General features: G+C 40.6%; 1 protein-coding gene across 1 annotated transcript; it reads left to right on the top strand.

Annotated features, from left to right (window-relative positions):
- Nucleotides 1-828: 828 nt before the first annotated feature.
- FAM210B (family with sequence similarity 210 member B) lies at nt 829-20,149 on the top strand. The gene is made up of 3 exons (XM_072633494.1): nt 829-1,281; nt 15,373-15,545; nt 17,089-20,149. Exons 1-3 carry the CDS (start codon nt 1,027-1,029, stop codon nt 17,303-17,305), a joined length of 645 nt encoding a protein of 214 aa, XP_072489595.1. The 5' UTR covers nt 829-1,026; the 3' UTR covers nt 17,306-20,149.
- The last annotated feature ends 665 nt before the right edge of the window (nt 20,150-20,814 follow it).

The following is a 20,814-nucleotide window of genomic DNA, read 5'->3' as shown; positions in this document are numbered from 1 at the left end:
GTCAAAAGACTGCACCCAAGGACCTAGAAGGGCACCTGTGGCCTCACAGGTTGCCCACCCCTACCTAGTCAAAAGAACTTAGAAGTCACAGGTGCTGAGTTTGAAGCCTGGACTTGACACTTACTAGTGTGATCTTGGACGAGTTACTCTCTCTAGGGCCTGTTTCCTGATCAGCAAAATGAAGGTTTTGCAGAAGATAAACTCTAAGATTCCTTCCAGCTCTACGTCTATGACCTTAAGGTCTCAGGAGTGTGAATCTAAAAGGAACGCCCGAGACCACCTAGCTCAACCCCCTCAGCTTGCAGATGAGGAAACTGAGGCCCAGAAAGTTAGGTGACTTGCCAAAGGTTGCACAGGGAATGTCAGAGGGGGGATTTGAGTCCATCTCGGATGCCAAGGGCGGCTAGGAGGTTCACTGGATGTTGCTGAGTTCAAATCCGGCCTCAGCCACTTCTAGTTGTGTGACCGGGAACAAGGGTTGACCTCTGCCTGCCTCAGTTTCCTCACCTTAAAAATGAACGTGAGAAAGAATGGCCAACCACTCTAGTATCTTTGCCAAGAAAACCCCCGCTGGGGTCAGCAAGCGTCGGGTAGGACAGCACAGCAACCAATTGAAGCCGGAGCTCGCGGGGCTTTGCGCTGAGCTGCACCGCATCCTTCTAGTTCTAACGTTTCAAAGCTTGTCGAAGACGGTCCCGATCCCCTCCAATACGGAGTCAAAAACAACCCTAAATCTGCCCCATTTTACGAGTCCGCAAGCCTAGGTCTAGGTCCACCTTCCTCGGCTCCAGAAGGCCCCCTCCCATCAGCACAAGCCGTTCCCCGCTCGCCTTCCCTCCCTCGCAGGGGACGCAGGAGGCACGGGCTCTTTAAGCGGGGAGGAGGGGACCTACTGGGAGACACCCACTCGGCCCAGATCCCGGCCCGAAAAGGAGAAGGGGAGGGCGGGCCAGGACGGGGCGGGGCGGGGCACCGAGGTGGCCCCTGGCTCTTTAGCCCGCTCGCCCCGACCCTGCGGGTGGCACCATGGTCTGGCAGCTGGCGGCGGTCGCAGGCAGGAGGGCGGCCGGGCTCGGGCTCGGGCTCCGCCTCCGCCTGGGGCCTCTTCTGGGCAGCCCCCGCGAGCCCGCTGCCCCCTTGGCCCCGCGCCTTCTGCCCCCGCTCGGGCCTAGCCCCATGCACGCCCAGATAAGCTTCCTAGGAGCAGGAGGCAGCGCCGCCGGCGGCAGCAGCAGCCCTAGTAGCAGCCGCAGCAGCAGCTCGGGCAGTGCGGGCCCCCAGGTAAGCACCCGCCAGCTCAGCCCCTCCCCCTGCCTAGGCTTTGGGCACTAATGCCCATCCGCTGCCCCCTCCACCCTCTCCGCGCCTCTGGACAAGGATCGTAAGCTCCGGGCTCCCTGCTTGCCTCCTCCCCACGCCCCGCTCCTTAGGGAGGTACGAGATGGGCAGCCTCTTGTGGGCTCACGTACTCTCTGCTTTGGGCAGAGATCAAGGAAGGAAGAGAAAGAAAGACGCGTTTCGTGTCGGTTCTAACGACCACCAGGTGAGGTAGGTGCTGTTGTTCCACCTTACCGGGAAGGCAGCCTGGGAAGACCGCGTAAGTGACTTGCTCAGGTTCACGCAGCTACTAAGCTTCTAAGGTTGAATTTGAACTCGCATCTGCCTCACTCCACGACCTGCCTTCTATCCTCGCTCCATAGAGCTGCCTCTGAAGGAAGGATGGGGTCTACCCCGGGGCGAGGGCGGGGGTGGGGGAACTGCTAGAAGTGTGTGGTTAAAAAAAAACCTACGTATTTTACTAAGCACCTGCTAAATTCAGATGGGCATTTCTCTCTGTCGCCAAGTGCCAGGCCCTTTACAGATATTTCATTTGATCTTCACAACAACTGTGCCGGGAGGTGCTGTTATGAATCCCTATTTTAGGGTTGAGGAAACTGAGGTAATCAACAGTTAAAGGACATTACCAGGTGTCTTCTTGACTCCAAGTCCAGCTCTATGAATTCGATGACTCATTGAAAGACTTCGCACAGGCTCTGCTCTCTTGGAGCTGCCTACTGGAGGGCAGCATCAGAAACCACATAACTTTTGATATAAGGGAAAATGAGATAAGTTTAAAGGAGATATGGAGGGAGTGGTCCTGCACAGAGTCAAATGGAAGGAAGTCAACGGAGGTCATGGAAAGGAGATGAGTAAAGTTTCCTAAGCAGGAGAATGCAGGAGGAAAAGGAAGAAAAGTTTCAGTGCTGTCCTGATACTTATTAGCTGTTTAACCCTGGATAAGTCATTTAACTTCTGAGACCCTCAATTTCCTTCCCTAAAATGCAGTAAAAATTCTTTCACTACCTATCTCATAGGACTGTTTTGAGAAATGTACTTTGTAAATTTTAAAATACTGACAATAAGGATATACTAATCTCATTCTCTTCCTCGGTGATCCTGAGATCTTTCCAAACAGATCCTGGTCAGGGGGCTTGAGGGGGTGGGAAGGAATAGAAAACTAGCCCAGAGTTACCTCCTGAGTCAGGAAATTTGTGTTTTAGTCCTGGCCCTGCTCCAAACTCCCGTGATAAACAAACTGAATAGATGACACTAAAGGCCAGTCCAGTTACATCATAATCTGTCCTCCCCACCCTCAGGCCTACCATCCCTTTGTTGTCTGAAGTTCACTGAGGGTCTTGACTGAGGCATCATAGATGCTCAGAGTGCTTCAACCTGCCAGAATTTGAGCTCAAGGCCTTTGGTATCTAATCAACCTCAAAGAATCTTTGTTTTGTCTCTGGGAACTGAGTTGGCTGTCTAGCCTTATAGATTAGCCATTCTTCTGTCAGCTCTGGGCTTCAGGTCCTTGCTGATTAGAACGTTCCTCAATGAGAGGCTGAGAAAGAGTTGAAACTCTTGGTTAACAGTCTAGAAAAAAATATGGTAGAAAGGTTGTTTGTGGTTGTATTGCTGAACCAAAGGGGAAAGAAGTTTGTTTTAAGACTCTCATAAGATACCCTCCTTGATATCAGAACAAACTGTTGGGAACACAAAGTAACTTTGAAGTGTTTTTTAGTTCTCCATTACCCCCTCCCCCAAAGTGAGTGACAATAAATGATAACTCCAAAGCATGAAAGCGCCTGATAGCAAGCACCTGCCTATTTCCTGAAGCCCTGGACACTTGAGACTGGTGCAGTTGTGACTAAGAGGTTTGGCTCTACATAATCCAGGTCAGCTTTGGGGTACTTATGAGCTCTCTCTCTCTCTCCCTCTCCCTCTCCCTCTCCCTCTCCCTCTCCCTCTCCCTCTCCCTCTCCCTCTCCCTCTCCCTCCCTCCCTCTCTCCCTCCCTCCCTCCCTCCCCCCCCTTTCTCCCTCTCTCCCCCTCCCCCTCTACCCTCTTCACCCTCTCCCCCCCTCCCTCTCTCCCTTTCCATCTATCAGCCTGCTCAGTGTGATGTTTACCCAGCTTTCTCATCCATCTGCCCTCCCAAACATTCTAGGAGGGAAAACTCATCTGTTTTATGTAACAAAGCCCCACCTCAAAGGCCAGCTCTCAGATGCAGCTATGTCTCAGAATATCTGTGCCCATCTTAGAGCAGTGGCGTGGACAGAAGATGATCCAGGAGGAATGGCTGATGCTGCCCCATACCCCATGCTTTTCACTGCTTCGAGTTTCTAAACAGAGGTAGAGGAGCATGATATAGTGGGGAAAGTGGTTTTTTGGTTTTTTTTTTAGTCTTGGGATCTGGATTTGATTCTGGCTCTTCCCCTTAGTACCTGTATGTCTGTATGGCTAGTACAGTACCACTAGTATGTAATTTTAAGCTTCCTAAGCCTCCAAGGGGTAGGGGACTTGCAGCCTCAAGGCCACCCTCTAGGTCCTCAAGTGCAGCCATTTGACTGAATCCAAACTTCACAGAACAAATCCCCTTAATAAAAAGATTTGTTCTGTAAAACTTGGACTCAGTGAAAAGGCCACACTCAAGGAACTAGAAGGCCACATGTGGCCTCAAGGCTGCAAGTTCCCCACTCATGAATCTCTGAAGTTTCTTCTAATTCTAAAACCATGATCCTGGGCAAATAGCATTTATTTCCAGGGTGATTTTCTCCAGATACCCAGCAGAGGACAAGGATATGCAGTCTAATATTAGCAAAAGATCTTACGTATGTATGGTAAGCATTCAGTTGGATGAATAGATAACCTAGTCAAATCTTGGGAAAGCAAATTTGAGATTATGAGGTAGGGAGGGATATAATTCATTCCTGATCAAATAGAAGTTATTCAGGAGTACAGAGCAGGTAAGAGTAGGTCACCTAAATTCTAGAAGTTTTTGTCTTATTTAGTTTTTGGTGGGGTCCTGAGAAGCATTGCATAGATTGAAAAAAAAGAGTAGTATGAACTACTCTGTTGTAAAGAACGCGATCTAACAGTCCTTTCTTTGCAAATATTAAATGCCCATTTGAGGGGAGGGAAGGGAAGGGGAAATAAATAGAATTTTTTTTTCACTGTCTTCCCTCTAAATCAGGATTTTTAACTTGAGGACCTTGTGGACTCTGCAGGACTCTATTAAATAGAGTGGATTTAGATGAGAAAAAGGATAACATATTTATTTTCATTTTCCTTTAAATGAAATCCAGGATTTCCCTTCATTTAAAAAACACTATTCCAAGAAAGTGTTCTTGGTTTTCATCAGACAGTTACAGGGGTCCATTACGCAAAAAAAGGTTAAGAACCCCTGCTATAAACCATCAAGCTGTCTTTTGTTCTCCTTGAATTTTAAAAGCCTTGCTCTTGATTTGTAGGGACTGAAATAACAACCCCCTAGGATAACCAGAACATCATGTATCAAAATTATGTCAATTCTATAGAGAAATGTCAGAGGAAGAAAAGGTCTTTAGAATACCCAGAATATCATATTAGACTAAAGACATGCTACACTTTTCCCAGAAATCTAACTTGTATAAAATGGATGTGAATTTTTTTTCCATGTATAGTTGTACATGCATTTTTTTTCCTTTCAAAAAGCTCATTTTTGAGGGCTGTGACATGTTAATAAGCAGCCTATATTCACATTATCACTTTATATTTTAAATGTTCTGGAATGAAATAGAGTGAATTTTAGATTGGGGGACAATTTGTTTTTAATTAGCTAAATTCTACTTCAGCATCTACAGCAAGTATTGAAAGAATCCTTAAAGAAAAAGTGGTCCAAGCTTTGATTCCTTTCTAGACTCTAATTTGGTATGTTTCTTTACCAACAGAGAAACCTTCAATAAATCTGCCCTTCATTTAAGCAGTCCTAGAAGAAAAATGAAAAAAAATGACCTTATCTTCATTAAGAGATGGGCTCCGTTCCCTTTTGAATGTACTTTAACTTGATTAATACAACTCCTCTCTCTTTAAGATTAGAGTTTAAAATACATGATAAAGACTTTAGTTGGCACTATCCAAGGCAGGAACATATTGAGAGAGAAGGTACCTTATGAGAATTGTGCATTATGAAAGAGAGACTCGGTAGTTTTGGACTCAGATACTTTTATCCCTACCATTTCTGTTGCTTTTTTGAACTAAATGAGGTCAGACTAAAATGTTCAGCAGAGTGGAACCTGTTCACATCCCACATACTCTTTTTTATTCACACAAAACATATTATTAAAATCTACCCCTATCATGAAATTCTTGCCCTCAACCACTGTCAGATACTTTTTGCAGCACCTACTTGGTGCTGGATTCTAGTCCCAGAAGTTCTGCCTTTTCCTGGCCAGTGTTATATCAGGTAAGACCTTTTGCTGTTCAGGGTCTGTTTTTTCTCTCTAGTTAAGAGAGTTGGTCTAGATGATCTTTAGGATCCCTTGAAGCCCCCAAATTAACGCCGATCAATCAGCTGGTCAACAAGTATTTCTTAAGAGCCTACTATGTGTTAGGCACTGTGCTAATGTCTGATGACACAAACACAAATAACAAAAACACTCCCTGTACTCAGTTCAGGCATTGTGAGACTATCGCAACAGAATAGAAGTGGTTCCTACCAAAGAATTTTTTTTTTCCTGTATTTTTATAATATCAGAAACTTTGACATTTTTCATTGTGGAGTAAGTCTGTGTGCTCCATAAACTGTCACAATCTGTACTCAAGATCCTTTAGTCTCTGGCTCCTTCCTTCCTTTACTATGGTCTGGAAGCGCAGGTGGAGGGTAGGGTAACCCAAAAGCTGAAGGGAAGGAGGAGGGTGAGTAAGAATAAGGAATGGAACTGACTGAAAAATAATGTAGAGAGCAGTGGTATCAAAGTCAAACAGAACCAGGACCTTAGGAAACCACATATGGGGGCAGGCAGTGTCTTTGACACCTGGTGGTGGTGGTGGTGGTGTTCCTCCTGTGTTCTGTAAGAGGACCAGTCACATCAGGAGGGTGATGTCTTGACTTGCCAATGAATTGGATTTAGGTGAGGCAGAGCTGCTCAAAGTCATCAGCCTCACTCTCTCCTGAAGTCACTGGAGTACACTGGCAAGATATAAGTCAGGATATAACTGGTGATGTCCTGGATGCAGTGGGAGACCTTGGCCTTTTTAAGCTGAGGTCTTTCCTGGGTCTCATTTTTTGTGAGGCCACACCCATTCAGTAATTAAAGGCTTATCATTAAGGAACTAAGAGAATGCCCCAAATGGAGAAAGTCCTAAAAAATCACGTGTGACACTCTTAACACAACCCAAGAAGACTAAAAGGCCAGGGCAGTTCATCTGGTGCTTGTGAGGTGTGTATGGCATAGGATTATCATCTAGCTCTGACCCCTCTCCTCTCAACAAATGCCAAATGAATTGAGTCCCTGCAAAGCTCATAAAAGACGATGAAGTAGAGGTAATTACACTTTTCTTCAAACACAACTAAGAGAGTAGGCATGTCTAGGTCATTTACACAACAGTCCCACTGTCCATCATCTTGATTTATGCATACATCATGCACTGTAGTGGGTTTTTTTTTTTTTACCCAGAAATTCTGCAAGACTATAGTAACTCCTTTCATTAAACACCTGCTTTATCACTATGCTAAATGCTGGGGTTATAAAAACAAAACAGGAGCTTACCACCTAGTTTCAGCTACAACTTTAAACAGCTAAGTGATGTGAAGAAAGAGAAAGCACTACCAACTAAGGGAATCAGGAGATGGTACCCAAGTGGAAACTTTTAAGAAGTTCTGGATTCTCTAGAGGTATGGAATAGGTGCATTCTAGGCATGGGATACCAGCCTCTACAAAGGTGTGGAAGCAGGAGATGAAATAAATGCCTGGGAAGTGAAAAGTAATATAAATATCCAAGTGTCCATAGCATTTGATTCGCTTGTTTAATGTAAATGGAACTAAGGCCTCATCCTCCTTAGTGCCACTCCTTGTAAACACAGACACACAGACACACAGACACACACACACACACTATACATAAATATATATATGTATACATTTTCATCAATCATTCATTAGGGATACTGGTCTATAATTTTCTTTCTGTTTTGACTCTCCCTCATTTAGATATTTAGACTAATTATAACATGGAAGAAATTTGGTAGGACTTTATTTTTCCAAATATTTTACATAATATTGAAATTAATTGTTCTTGAAAGGTTTGATAGAATTCCCTTGTAAATCCATCTGGCCTTGAAGATGATTTTTTTTTCCTTGAGGGTTCATTTATGACTTGTTCAAGTTCATTTTCTGTGATGGAGTTGTCTTCTACTTCTTGTTCTGTAATCTAGGCATTTTATATTTTTGTAAATATTCATCCATCTCATTTAATTGTTCATTTTATTGGCATTTAAATTGGGTGAAATCGTTTGTAATAAATTTATTTTTTCATTGTGAATTCACATTTTTCCTTTTTGATACAGGTAACTGTTTTTTTTCTTTCTTTTAAAAAATCAAGTTAGCTAATGTTTTATTTATTTATTTAGGGAGGGGGAAATCTTCAAAAAAAAAACAGCTAGCACTTTTAGCTATTAATTCATTGAGTTTTATTTTTTTATTTCAATTTTGTTAGTCTCTTCTTTGATTATCAGGATTTCTGGTTTGGTATTGAATTTAGGTGATGAATTTGTTGGTTTTCTAGGGTTTTTTAGGTTCATGCCCAATTCACTGATCTCCTCTTTCTCTTCTTTGATTATGAAAATGTTTAAAGATACAAAATTTCACCTAAGAATTTTGCTTTAGCTGCATCCTTAAAAATCTTATGTTTTCTCATTCTCATTATCTTTCATGGAATGATCAATTGTTTCTTTGAATTGTTCTTTTGCCTCACTCATTCTTTAAAATTAAGTTATTTATTCTTTTAATTTTAATCATTTTTAGTGGCCCATTTTTTAACAATCTTCATTGTGTTAACGGTCCACAAAAGATACGTTTAATATTTCTTCTTTTCCCCTTTTGTGATGATTTTATGACCAAATAAATAGTAAAGGTGTCATGCATATCTCAAATATATATATACTTCTTTTGGTTCTCATTCAGTAATCTCCAGGAGTCTGTCATATTTAACTTTTCAAAAATTGTTTTCAAGTCATTAACTTTTTTGTTAGATTTGTCTGGAACCTCAATATTATAGTTTTGTTGTCTATTTCTCCATATAATTCAAATTATTTAAATATTTAGTTGCTAGTGTTGATATTAATTCTTTATCTGTTACCTTTCAGCAAAATGTAGTTTCTCTGTCTGTCTTTTAATTAAGTCTGTTTTTGCTATTTCTTTACCTGAGTTCATTGCCTGCTAATCCTGCCATTTTTTACTTCAGCTGAAGCATAATAGTTTTTTCTCCAGCCCTTTATTTTATGTTAGGCCTTGAGGCCGAAGGGCTACCCGAGTCTTTCCTTACCTGTCGCAGGTCTTCGGCTGGCCAAACCGGATAAACGTGTGAGAGAAGAGACTTTCCAGAGTCGAACAAGGGTTAGGCTTTATTCAGGGTCTTGGTTATATGTGCAGGGTGAATTCTTTCTCAGGAGAGAGGAATCTTCCTCCCAAGGAGGCAAAGATCTTACAGTAAGAGAATGGGAGTGGGAGAGGGGAGGGACCCTCTGCCCTCTAAGGGCCCTTCAGCGCAAAGAGCGCCTTCAGGCTTTCCTGACCCTACTTAAGCTCTCCCGCCGCATAGTTTGCACCTGAATACCGTGCCTGTTCTCAGCCCTTAGCTAGACAACAACAGGTGTGCTCAGACCATGGATTAATCTCAAGGGTGGGATGCTCTCCCCAGCAAGTTTCCCACGGGGAAGAGGCGGAAATATTGCACGAGATAGCCCGGGTCTCACACCTCAATTCCCAGCTGTTCCCTGGGGGGCCTCATGAGAACTCTAAGGTTTAGAAGTCCTCACTTTTACCTGCCCGAGACTGTCCGCATGAAACTGAGCTTACACCCCCAACAATTTTAATTTTGTATACTTCTGTTTCATAAACAGAATAGTAAAACCTAGTAATAAACTAGGTTCATTCAGCCCATTTACATTCACTGTCATGATTGTTAATTGTCTCCTATTGTTTCGACTTCCCCCTCATTACAAAAGAGAAGATAGTGTTGAGTGAGGAAGAAAAAGCTCCTCAGTTTCAGGGGTTTGGTGTAATCTGCTTCTGTTCCCCTGCCCTTTCTCTTTCCCTTTTTGAGATCAAATTTTTAGGCATTTTTTTTCTTTTCTTATAAACTCCTCTTGGAAATCCACCTTTCTTAGTTACAGTTTGTTATGCTTCCAATTAATCCCTCCCTTAATCTACCCTCTCCCTTATTCCTCCCTTTTCCGTCTCCTCTTTACCTTTTCCATCTCCTCTTTACCTCTTCAGTGAAATGTATTTCTATATTCAACTGTGTATGTGTATTCTTCCATCCTTTAACCAATTCAAATTAGAGTGAGGTCTGTCACCTCTCCTCCTGCAACCCCTTCCTCAATATTTGTATAGACATCCACTTTGCACCCCAATTATCTATGATAATTTTCCACATGCTTTCTCTTTCTTTTTCCCTCTCATGTATTTCTCTTCTCCTTCCTTTTCCATTCTTCTTTTAGGATTATCAAAACATAACAGAACAACTATCTCTCTAATTATGACCTCTGATAGTGAAAGAGTTCTGAGGAACACCAGTATCATCTCCCCATTTTAGAATGTAAGTAGTTTATCCTTGTTCAGTCTCTTACGGTTGCTCACTATGTTGACTTTTTTGTGCTTTTTCAGTCCGGTATTTTAAAGTTTCTATGCAGCTTTGGTTTGGTTTGGTTTGGTTTTGTGTTTTTAATCAGGAATGCACAGAAATTCTGTGTTTCATCAAAGGTTCAATTTTTCCCCCTATAGTATTATATTCAGTTTTGCCTGATATATTTTTCTTGCAAGTAAGCCTATATCTGTTACCTTATCATATCTATATCTATATATAATTCTTTAAATTCAGTTTTATTTTTAGTTCTGAACTCTCCCTCCCATCTCCACCTCCCCCACCCATTGAAAATGCAAGAATAACAAAACCCATTATAAATATGTATACTCAAAAAAACCAAATTCCAGCATATGAGAGAGAGAGAGAATGCTTCAATTTGTACTGAGTCCTTCAGAATGGTTAGTATTTTCATCATGAGTACTTTGGAATCGTGGTTGGTCATTTTGTTGATCAGAATTCCTAAATCTTTTAAAGTTGATTACTTTGACAATATTGTTGTTGCTGTTGAGAGCGCTGCCACCCTCCCACACCATCGACTTACAACCTAGTTGTCATCCTTGACTCTTCACTATCTCTCACTCACAACCATGACCAATTTGTTGCCAGTTTCCCCTTTGCCACGTCTCTCAAATATGCCCTCTTCTTTCCTCTGACACTGCTACCCACCACTCTGGTGCAGGCTGTTCTCACCTTATACTTGGACTATTGCAGTAGTCTGCTGGCAGGTCTTCCTGTGTCTGATCTCTCCCCCACTTCAGTCCATCCTCTATTTAGCCACCAGAATGATTTTTCTAAAATAGTCTGATCATATCATCACCCTATTCAATTCTTAAACTCCATTCAAACTCCTATGGCTATCACCTCTATGATCAAATATAAAATCCTCTGTTTTGTGTTCAAGGTCCTTTTTAATCTAGCTTCTCCCACCTAATATCCACATCCCTCCTTCTCACATTCCCCAAGGAACTCATCTAATGACATCGGTCTCCTTGCTACTACAAAAACATTGCCTGAGCATTTTCTCTGGCTATCTTTCATACCTGAAATGTTCTCCCTGCTCATCTCTACCTCCTGGCTTCCTTCACTTCCTTCTACTTCCCCGCTAAAATCCTGTCTTCTACAGGAAGCTTTTCTCAACCCTTCTTAATTCTAGTGTCTTCCTCTCTTAATTGTTTTTTATGTTTTGCTTAGTTTATTTGTACATATTGGTTTGCATTGGTTTGTACTGGTACACATTGGTCTGTCCCATTAGGTTGTGAGGTCCTTGAAAGCATGGAGTGTCTTTTGTCTTTTTTTTATATCCCTCCCCAGTGTTTAGCAAAGTGCCTGGCACAAAAGGGAGGCTCCATAAATATTTATTGACGGAATGACTATTATTGTATAAATTGTTCTCCTAGTGCAGCTGCTCCCTTCACTTTGCATCGAATCATATAAGTCTTTCCAAGTTTTGTTTTTTTTTTCTGAAACTATCCCCCTCATCATTTCTTAGGGCACAATAGCATTCAGTCACATTCATATACCATAATTGTTCAGCTATTTCCAAATTGATGGGTATCCCCTCTATTTCCTGGAATATTGTATTCTAAACTCTCTGCTTCTTTATACTGGTAGCTGTTAAATCATTTGTGATTCTTACTGGGGCTCCTTAGTATTTGAATTCTTTCTGGCTGCTTGCTGTCTTTTTTTTATTTCTTTGACCTGGAGTTTTCATTTGTGAATTTGTTTTCAGAGGTGACTGGTGGATTCTTTGTATTTCCAATTTGCCCTTTGGGTATGAGATCTAGGCAGTTTTCTTTTATGATTTCTTGAAATATCTGGGGTCATTTTTTTTTTTTGGTCATACCTTTTCAGGTTGTCCAAAGTTTCTTAAATTATCTCTCCTTGAACTCTTTTTTAGGTCAGCTATTTTTGCCATAAGATACTTTATATTTTCTTTTATTTTTTCAGTCTTTTGACTTGGTTTTAATATTTCTTGATGCTTACTGGTCATTGGTTTCCATTTGGTTCATTTTAACTTCAGGGAGTTTGTTGCTTAGGTAAAGTTTTAGACCTCTTGTGCCAAGCTGTTAATTCTATTTCCAATTTTTTTCTTACATAATTTTTGGGGGGTTTTTTTCTCAATTTTATTCTAGCCATACAAATCTTCTTTATGAAAACATTAAAAAAAACTTTCTTAACTTTTGCTTCATCTCTTCCAGGAATTTTAGCTGAATTTGTGCCCAAGCAATGTTTTAACTTGAGCCTTTGTTTAGAGATATTTTGGAGTCATTATCTACTTCTGGGTTTGAGTCTTAAACATCCCTATCACCATAGATCTTTATTTATTTCCTAATTCTTCCAGCCTATTTCTTGACTTCTCACTTTTATGTTAGGGCCAGGTTCTGAGAACCTCTGGAGAGAATATCTGGGCTGTTCCTGCTGCTGCTTTCTTGGGATATTGAGCATTATTTTATTCAAGGATCTCAGAGATAGCCCAGGCTGGGGAACCTCCAAGGCAGAGTCTTATTTTTTTACCTCCTGATATTGGTACTATAAGACCTGGGTTTGGGTCTGTGCAATGTGCCTGTGGACTTGTCCTGATTAGAGTTCTAGTAGGCTCAGCCACTATCAACCAGATGGACACTTCTGCAAGTTCAGAGTGACAGAACTGCAGGCCTCCCTTTGTTTTGGGATTCAAACCAGTTCCTGGGGCAAGAGACACAATAGAACTCCCCTCTCCTCAGTCTGCCCTGGATCTGTGGCCCAGAACTGAGTTACAAAGTTGCCAGTTGGACTGTTTCTGCACCCTGCACAAGATCTGAGACCTCTTCTTACCCTAGTACACATATTCTCTTCCCTTTGTTGTTCTGTGTTGCTCAATTCTCTTCTTACCCATCCTCAGTTCTATAATTTTCCTGCTCTGAATATAGCATACCAGAGTAATCCTGGTGGTACTTTTGGCCTCACTGAGACTCAGAAGATATTTACTTCTATCCATGGGAAATTTGAAATAGCTGTGTCTTGCCTGACTGAGGCAGTGATTACATGAAATTGAATATCTCCGGCCAGTTTCATACTCCCACCTCTCCACTTCAAGATCCCAATTCCAGGTCCCCACAACCCTCTCCTAGAAAATCAAGAAAGGCCCTCCTGGGATCACAGACCAGAAATCAATTATTCAATGTGATTGACTGACAGTAATGGGGAAGAAAAACTTTGGAAATATTGACTCTGTCCTGTTGTCATTCGCAGTTGTTGTTCACTTGTTTCTGTTGTGTCTAACTCTTCAGGACCCTATTTTCTCTCTTTGGGCAGTTGTTTCTTACTTTGTAAAATGAGGAGATGGAAGTAGATGATGTCTCAGGTACCTTTCCAGCTCTGAAATCCTATGTTCTTTTAAATACTTAACTCAGTCCACAAGCACTTTTTAAGTTCTTGCCAAGCACTGTGCTAAGCTCTGAGGATACAAAGAAAGGGGAAAATTGTTCAAAGCCCTCAGAGAGCTCACCTTCTGATGGGGGAGACAACCTGTAAATAACTAGGTACATACAAGATACCTACAGATAGGTGGTGCAACAGATAGGGTGCTGGCCCTGGACTTAGGAAGAACTGACTAACTGTGTGACCTTGGACAAGTCACATAACTATCTCAGTTTCTTTATTTGTAAAATGAGGATAATAACAACACCTACTTCCTAGGCTTGTTGTTAGGATTAAATGAGATATTTGTAAAGTGCTTAGCAAACCTTAACTTAGCAAACCTGCTATATAAATGCTGCTCTTGTTGTTATACATACAGACGAGTAGATGGAAGGAAATCTGAAGCAGGGCATCACCAGCTTTGGGTGCTGAGGAGGGACCAGGAAAGGCCTCCTATAGAAAGTGATGTTTAAGCTGAATGCTGAAGGAGGCCAGGGATTCTTAGAGATAAAAATGAAGGGTGAATTCCAGGCATTGAGGATAGCCAATGCAAAGGCACAGAGAAACGATGTTCTTGGGTAGAACTAGCACTCAAATCAGTGCAAAAAAAGGCTTTGAAAGAAAATAATCCAATCACTGTAAAGTTTGTACATATTTTTACAGCAAATGCATTCTATATTTCACTCTCAATTTCCTATTTTCTTCACTTCTGCAGTTTTTTGGGATATCCTAAGTATAAATTCATAAAGCAGATTCCTTTCTTCATTAATGTATTGTCATCTTTTGTCTTCATCATCTTTATTTCCAAATATATCCTTTCCTCTTCCCCCTCCCATAGCAAGCTATGCCTTGGAACAAAGAATAAAAAACAAAGTGGGTAGAGGGGAAAGAATTTCCCAAGTCTGACAGCGATTTACATCCTTAGTCTCCCACTTCGTCAAAGAAGAGAGGCAGTGGCAATTTTAGAGGTTAAGCTTGACCATGACACACACATAGCATTCAGCTTGGGGGGAGGGGTTCTTTTCACTTACGTTGTATACATTGTATCATTTAATGCCAGTCTTCCTGTTCTTCTCCGATCGAGATCATCATTCCATTACCTTCACGTACCACAGTTTATTTAATTATTCCCCACTTAGTAAATATCTACTTTTGTTTCTTTTTTTTTTTTTTTACTACCACAAAAAGTATTTCTCTGAATATTTTGGTGTATATGGAAAATTTCTTTCTAACTTCAATCTACTTGGGGTACTGCCATAGGCTAGGTGGCTCCACATGGCGTAATGGATAGGTACTAGAACTAAAGTCAGGAAGACTTGAGATCAAATCTAGCCTGAGACACAGAATGGCTGTGTGACCCTGGGCAAGTCACTTAACTTCTGTTTGCCTCAGGTTTTTTTTTTAATCTTTAAAATGGGGATAAAAATAGCACCTACCTCCCAGAGTTGTTTTGAGGATCAAATGAGATAACAATTGGAAAGAGTTTAGCATAATGCCTGGCACATAATAAATTCTGTATAAATGTTAGCTATTTTTATTATTATTAAAGTACTCAGCACAATGCCTGGCATATAGTAAGCTCTACATAAATGGTAGGTATCATTATTATTAAATTAGCAGAGATGGGACTAGAACCTAGTCTAGGACTCCCAGTCCAGGGTTTTTCCACAATATACCCACTCTGATAGTTAACAGCATTTTTGCGAGAATCAAATAAGATAAAGTGTCCGAAAGCCCTCTGTACAGGGTCAGACATTATGACTATTCTTATACCTGTTCTAAATTTCTAACGTTTCTCCTCTTTTTGTACAGGACCCAAAGAAAACTAAGAGAGCACTCACAGACTCCAGCGTTGTGGATGACAGCAAACAAAACAAACGGCAGCAGCTGAAAAAGGTGTTTAAAGAATATGGAGCCGTGGCTGTTTCGTTGCACATTGGGATCTCGTTAATATCTTTGGGAATATGCTACCTGGTTGTTTCAAGGTATAACCCTTTGGTTTTTAAGAATTTCATCATGGAAGAGAGACAAATGGATAGTGAGCCAATGGAGTTGGGAAAAGCTGGGTTCAAGTTCCTATCTCTGACACATGTACTTCTGAGGCCCTGCACAGCTTGCTTTACCTCTGACCTGCCCCCAGGAGGTTCTCTGAAATCATAAATCACAGAGAAGGTGCTAGATGGAATTTCATAACCTGAAATCTCAGGCCTGGTTCCACCCAGTCCTTCCCCTCCTACTCCACCCCAAAAATGTTTCAGATGAGGACTGCTGTCTAAATGATTTAATTATTTAAAAATGTCAGTGGCTTTGACAGTTTTTTGACAGCATACCATCTTTTTTAAATATAGTAGAAAGAGCACTGGGTGTGAGTACAGGTCTTATATAGGGGCCTATAATTTAAGGTTCTTGCTTAGGTAAATTATTTACCATTCTTAAATATATGTGTGTATACTTGTACATGTGTATATGTGTGTGCATGTGTGTATATGTATTATATGTGTGTATATATGTATATGTGTGCATATGTGTTTATATACATATTATATGGTTGTTTACATGTTGCTTCCCCCATTAGAGTGTGACCTCCTTGGGAGGTGGGGACCATGTTTTTGTCTTTTTGTGTGTGTCTCCGGTGCTTTGTACAGTAAGTGCTTAATAAATGTTTACTGACTGATAATAGCATTTATCTCACATGGTTGTTGTGAAGATCAAATGAAATAATATATTTGAAGCATTTTACAAACCTTAAAGATATATATGTTTGTGTTTACTTATACATGTACATATATAAGCTGCGGTCATCACCACCATCGTTAGTTGGAAGAAGCCTTTGAAATCATCCAGATTATTTCCTTCATTTTACAGAGGAGGAAATTGAGACCTCAAGAGGTTGATTTGGCCCAGGATAACATAGGAAGCTGAACCAGCCATAATTTGAACCCAGGTTCTCTGACTCTTAAGTCCAATATGCTTTTGACATTCCCCACCAGATGTGGGTTCAATGCAGCACAAGATGTACACCTTCCTTTCCCCTGCCCCCAAATGACCCCTCCACTTAACCAACTTCCATCCCAGATGCTTGCTCTCCACTTCCAGATGTGTACTTTCTGATAGTCCCTCTCTAATGCTTCTCTTAATTTCCAGTCTGTAGCTGTAAGATCTAGAAGGAAGTACTTTACTTGAATCTCACTTTCCTCAACTATAAGCAAGGACAATCTCCTTGTACTGCTTTCCTCAGGATTATTATGGAGAATAAGTAGGATAATGTAAATCAAGGTTCTTTGTATCCAAAACTTACTGGATTAATTTGTACTGTTAAAATGACAGTACCTATCACATAAGCATATGAATAAAAACTAAATTTATGCTGACTAGCTTAGTTTTTGCTCAACTGGCTCTTCTCAGCACTTACCACTGCAGGAAATTCTTTCTTTCACAGTTAAGTAGCTTCTAATAATAAGTATAATTCTCAAGGATTGAAGGGCCCTGTTGTGATAATTACATTTTTTTATCTTTTTTCTTTTCCAGCGGTGTGGACGTATCTTCCTTTCTTTCCAAACTTGGGTTTGCGGAATCGCTCCATGGCTCTAAGATTGTTACCGGCACTAGTACATTTGTGATGGCCTATGCTGTTCACAAACTGTTTGCCCCTGTAAGAATTAGCATCACGTTATTTTCTCTGCCACTAGTGGTTAGATACTTTCGGAAGGTGGGTTTTTTAAAAGCTCCAGGGAACAAGCCTTAATTCGTAAATACAGCATACAAACTTGTCTCTGAAGTCTTAAGCATTGGGGGGAGGAGGAGAGACAGACAGACAGACAGAGTGTGTGTGTGTGTCTCTGTCTGTGTGTGTGTGTGTGTGTGTGTGTGTGTGTGTGTGTGTGTGTGTGTGTAAAACACTCATTACCATCCCTGGTTTAAGAAGCCATACTTGAAAAATAAATCTTCACTTGATGGTGACCACTTTGAGTTTGGTATAAAAGAAATACACATACCCAAAGACTGCCAGACTGGGATGCAGTGGCATAGCTGAGTTGAGTACTCAGGTTGTCTCCTAGAATAAGTAACCTTCTCTGGCCTCTTTTCCCTGTCAGTAAAATGAGGTGGTTGGACTAGATTATCTCTGAGCTGCTCTCTTATTCTTACATTCTGTGACAGTGTGAATGTCTGTGCCTCCTATAATGTCAGTAAAACTTATAGAAACTGACTGATCATCAAATAGAATCACCGTTACTCGATGAGAAGAGATGGATGAATCCGCAAAAGCAGGGTAAGGGGGAGGAAAAGGGGACTGCTGATCTCTGAGTGAGTTCATGAAAAACAGTAATTGAAGCTTACTTTTAGGAATCTTGTCTTCTGTTACTTGGCAGACTGCCTATAGCTAAATGTGGAATATTGTTTCTACAGAACAGCTGCACTTCTGTGATTAATGAAGGCAAATTTGAGGCTTGACACCATATAATCAGGATCCAAATTAGCAGTCACACTTTAGTGACACTCATTAGTTTTGTTTTGGAACATTTAAAAAATAGTTTCTGGTAATATTTGCACTGACTTCCAATAGAGTACCTTGGAATATAAACATTTCAGGGTAATGCCTTACTTTCATTAAGTTTTTTGGTGAATCGAGGCCCAGCTGCTGTTGTGTTTCTTTATTCCACTAAACTTGGAAGCATTTTTTCAGTAGTAGCTGTGGCAATATAGGGCCATTGAGCATCATTTATAGAAATCTTGAAACTGAAGAGATGATAAACCTCTCTGGTTTTACCTGGAATTGAACTCCTAATGATACAGACCATGTGGCCCAGGGGCTTTTCAACATTAATAGATGACAGTGAGAAAAAACAAAGTTGCCAAGTAGTAAATGAGAATTTGACCGTGACATTTGTTTTGAATGTTGTTCTTATCCACGTATAAGTAAGTTACCACTTTGCAGCTAGGTGGTGCAGTGAGTCTGCATCCACACTTTAGAGCCAGCCTTGGACAGTTAGCTGGATGACCCTGAGCAGTCGTTTAATCATTTTCAGTCTCAGTTTCCTCATCTGCAAAACATAGGTAATAACAGCACCTAACTCACAGAGTTGTTGGGAGGATCAAGTAAGATAAATATACATGAAATATGCAGAATGAATAATCAGAAAACTTTGGGCTCTGGGGGAAATTGTACTTTAGATACAAAAGTGAACTTGCTAGATGTGTAATTCTATATGCTTTGCAAACCTTAGCTATTATTATTGCCAGAAGAATCACTATGCAGAATTAGATAACTTTTCCCCTAGTTTTCTTTTAAAGCAATCTATCTTGCACTAAGTAGTTTTAAATGGCTATGGACACTTGGTGTTCTGGATTTCAGGGAATTGAAATGAATAATTTGTGAACTAGTTTAAGATTTTGAGAATTAGTCATTTTGCTGTCTACCTTGTATAGCAAAAACCTCAAACTCCCCCTTAAAGGCTGTACAACAAAAGGGGGATGTGTCAGAATAATTAGTGAAATTGTATTTCCTGTCCTTTCATTCCACTCCCTGCATTTTACCTGCTGTGCTACTTTCAAAAGTTCAGATGCTTAAAGAAGAACTGGAATTTAAGAATACCTTGAAGGACCAAGCTGCATCAATTGATGCAATGTATTCTTTTTTGTTGTTGTTCATAAAGCAAAGAAACTAGCAGACTGAACATATTATTTCAAAATAAAATCATAATCAAATTTTTGCATACTGATAGATCTAATTTTTGTGATAAGGATTTATTGTGAGACTCTAATAAGAATGTTAAATAAAGTACTTTATATTTGAAAAGTAGCATAAACGCAACTGTGGTTTACTGTGCTTCAGAGACCCACGATTCCGTCACTGTGGTAGATGCAGCCTCTACTAACCCACAGCACAACTGCCACCTGCTTTAAAAAACTGTTGTGTGAATTTTTGTGGCTGAAAAAAATTACACTTGGTCATCCACCAATGCATGATAACCACATTCAATCCATCTCCAGGCTCAAACTCAAAAGAGTTTTGCAACTGGTACTTATGCTCCACTGGCCCAACCATCAGGAAGCCAAGGTCATCTCCACATCACCAGGAGACATTAGGCAAAGATCTGAGTAAATGAAGAAGAAAACTTTATTATCCCACCAAGTTAATTGCCATATTACGGTCAAACTGAGCCACCCTTCCATTGAATCTTAATTCTCCTTTCTTTAGCCAATGAATAAAATGAATAATTGGAAGGCTTTGGACTCTGAGGGAAACTGTACTTTAGTTATAAAAATTAACTTGCTTGATGTATAATGTTATATTTTCATAGTTGGTTTTCAAGGAAGTAATAAACAAAACCGTACTTCATTTTGCTTGCAAGATCAAACTAAGCCATTTTTTTAAAAAAAATTTCACCCAGTCAGTAGTGTCTTTGGGGAAAGTGGGATGTGTAAACTATTTGAAATATGCATAAATAGAGGAGGCATTTTTATAAGGCATATTTTGTAATAAGAATATTTTTCATCTTATCAATAATTGTTTGACTTAAAAGCAGTAGCAGAAAAAAACTATTGTACTGTAGGTGTTGCAGAATTACAATAAAATGTTTTCTTTGTGCCTGTTTGTTTTTCTTATCTGGAGACTTTGTGAGATAGTCTTCAAGAGAGAATTTATTGTTTATGAAAGCCTATGCATACTATACACAAGTATTGTAAAAGGGCTGGATATGGAATTGGGAGACCTGAGATGGAATCTTGGCTCAACTACTTACTACTATGAGACCATCAGCAGGTCATTTAACCTCTCTGGGCTTCAGTTTCCTTATCTGTAAAATGAGGGGATGGACTATATGTCCTCTAAAGTCTCTCCCAACTTTAAATCTATTCTGCAATCCACAAAACATGGCCAAAGGACATAGACATAATATTTTAAACCAGTAGTCTCTGAAATGGGGTGGGAGTGTGCCTGACATCAGTGCAAGTGTATGTAGGTTTGTGGGTTCAGTCACAGGGTTGAAAGATGGTTGCATCCCACCCATTCCACAATAGCCTGTTGTAGTGCTTGTCTCCAACACAACTACACCTACCTGCTACCCAGTTCTTTATGGCAATAGCTATGCAGTTACCATTTAAAAAATTCTACCCCTCTTTTCATCGTCTAGATCAAGGTATGGCTGTGGAAGGCATCCCCCTCTGCTCCTCAGTAAGAAACTCACTTTCCATTTTAGTTGTATATGAGATAGTACATCACCCAGGATAAGCAGGCATCTCATTGCATTATCT

Source organism: Notamacropus eugenii, chromosome 1 (assembly GCF_028372415.1).
Source record: "Notamacropus eugenii isolate mMacEug1 chromosome 1, mMacEug1.pri_v2, whole genome shotgun sequence".
Classification (NCBI taxonomy): domain Eukaryota; kingdom Metazoa; phylum Chordata; class Mammalia; order Diprotodontia; family Macropodidae; genus Notamacropus; species Notamacropus eugenii.
The sequence above is the reverse complement of the archived record's forward strand: the minus strand, read 5'-3'. Positions and strand labels throughout refer to the sequence as shown.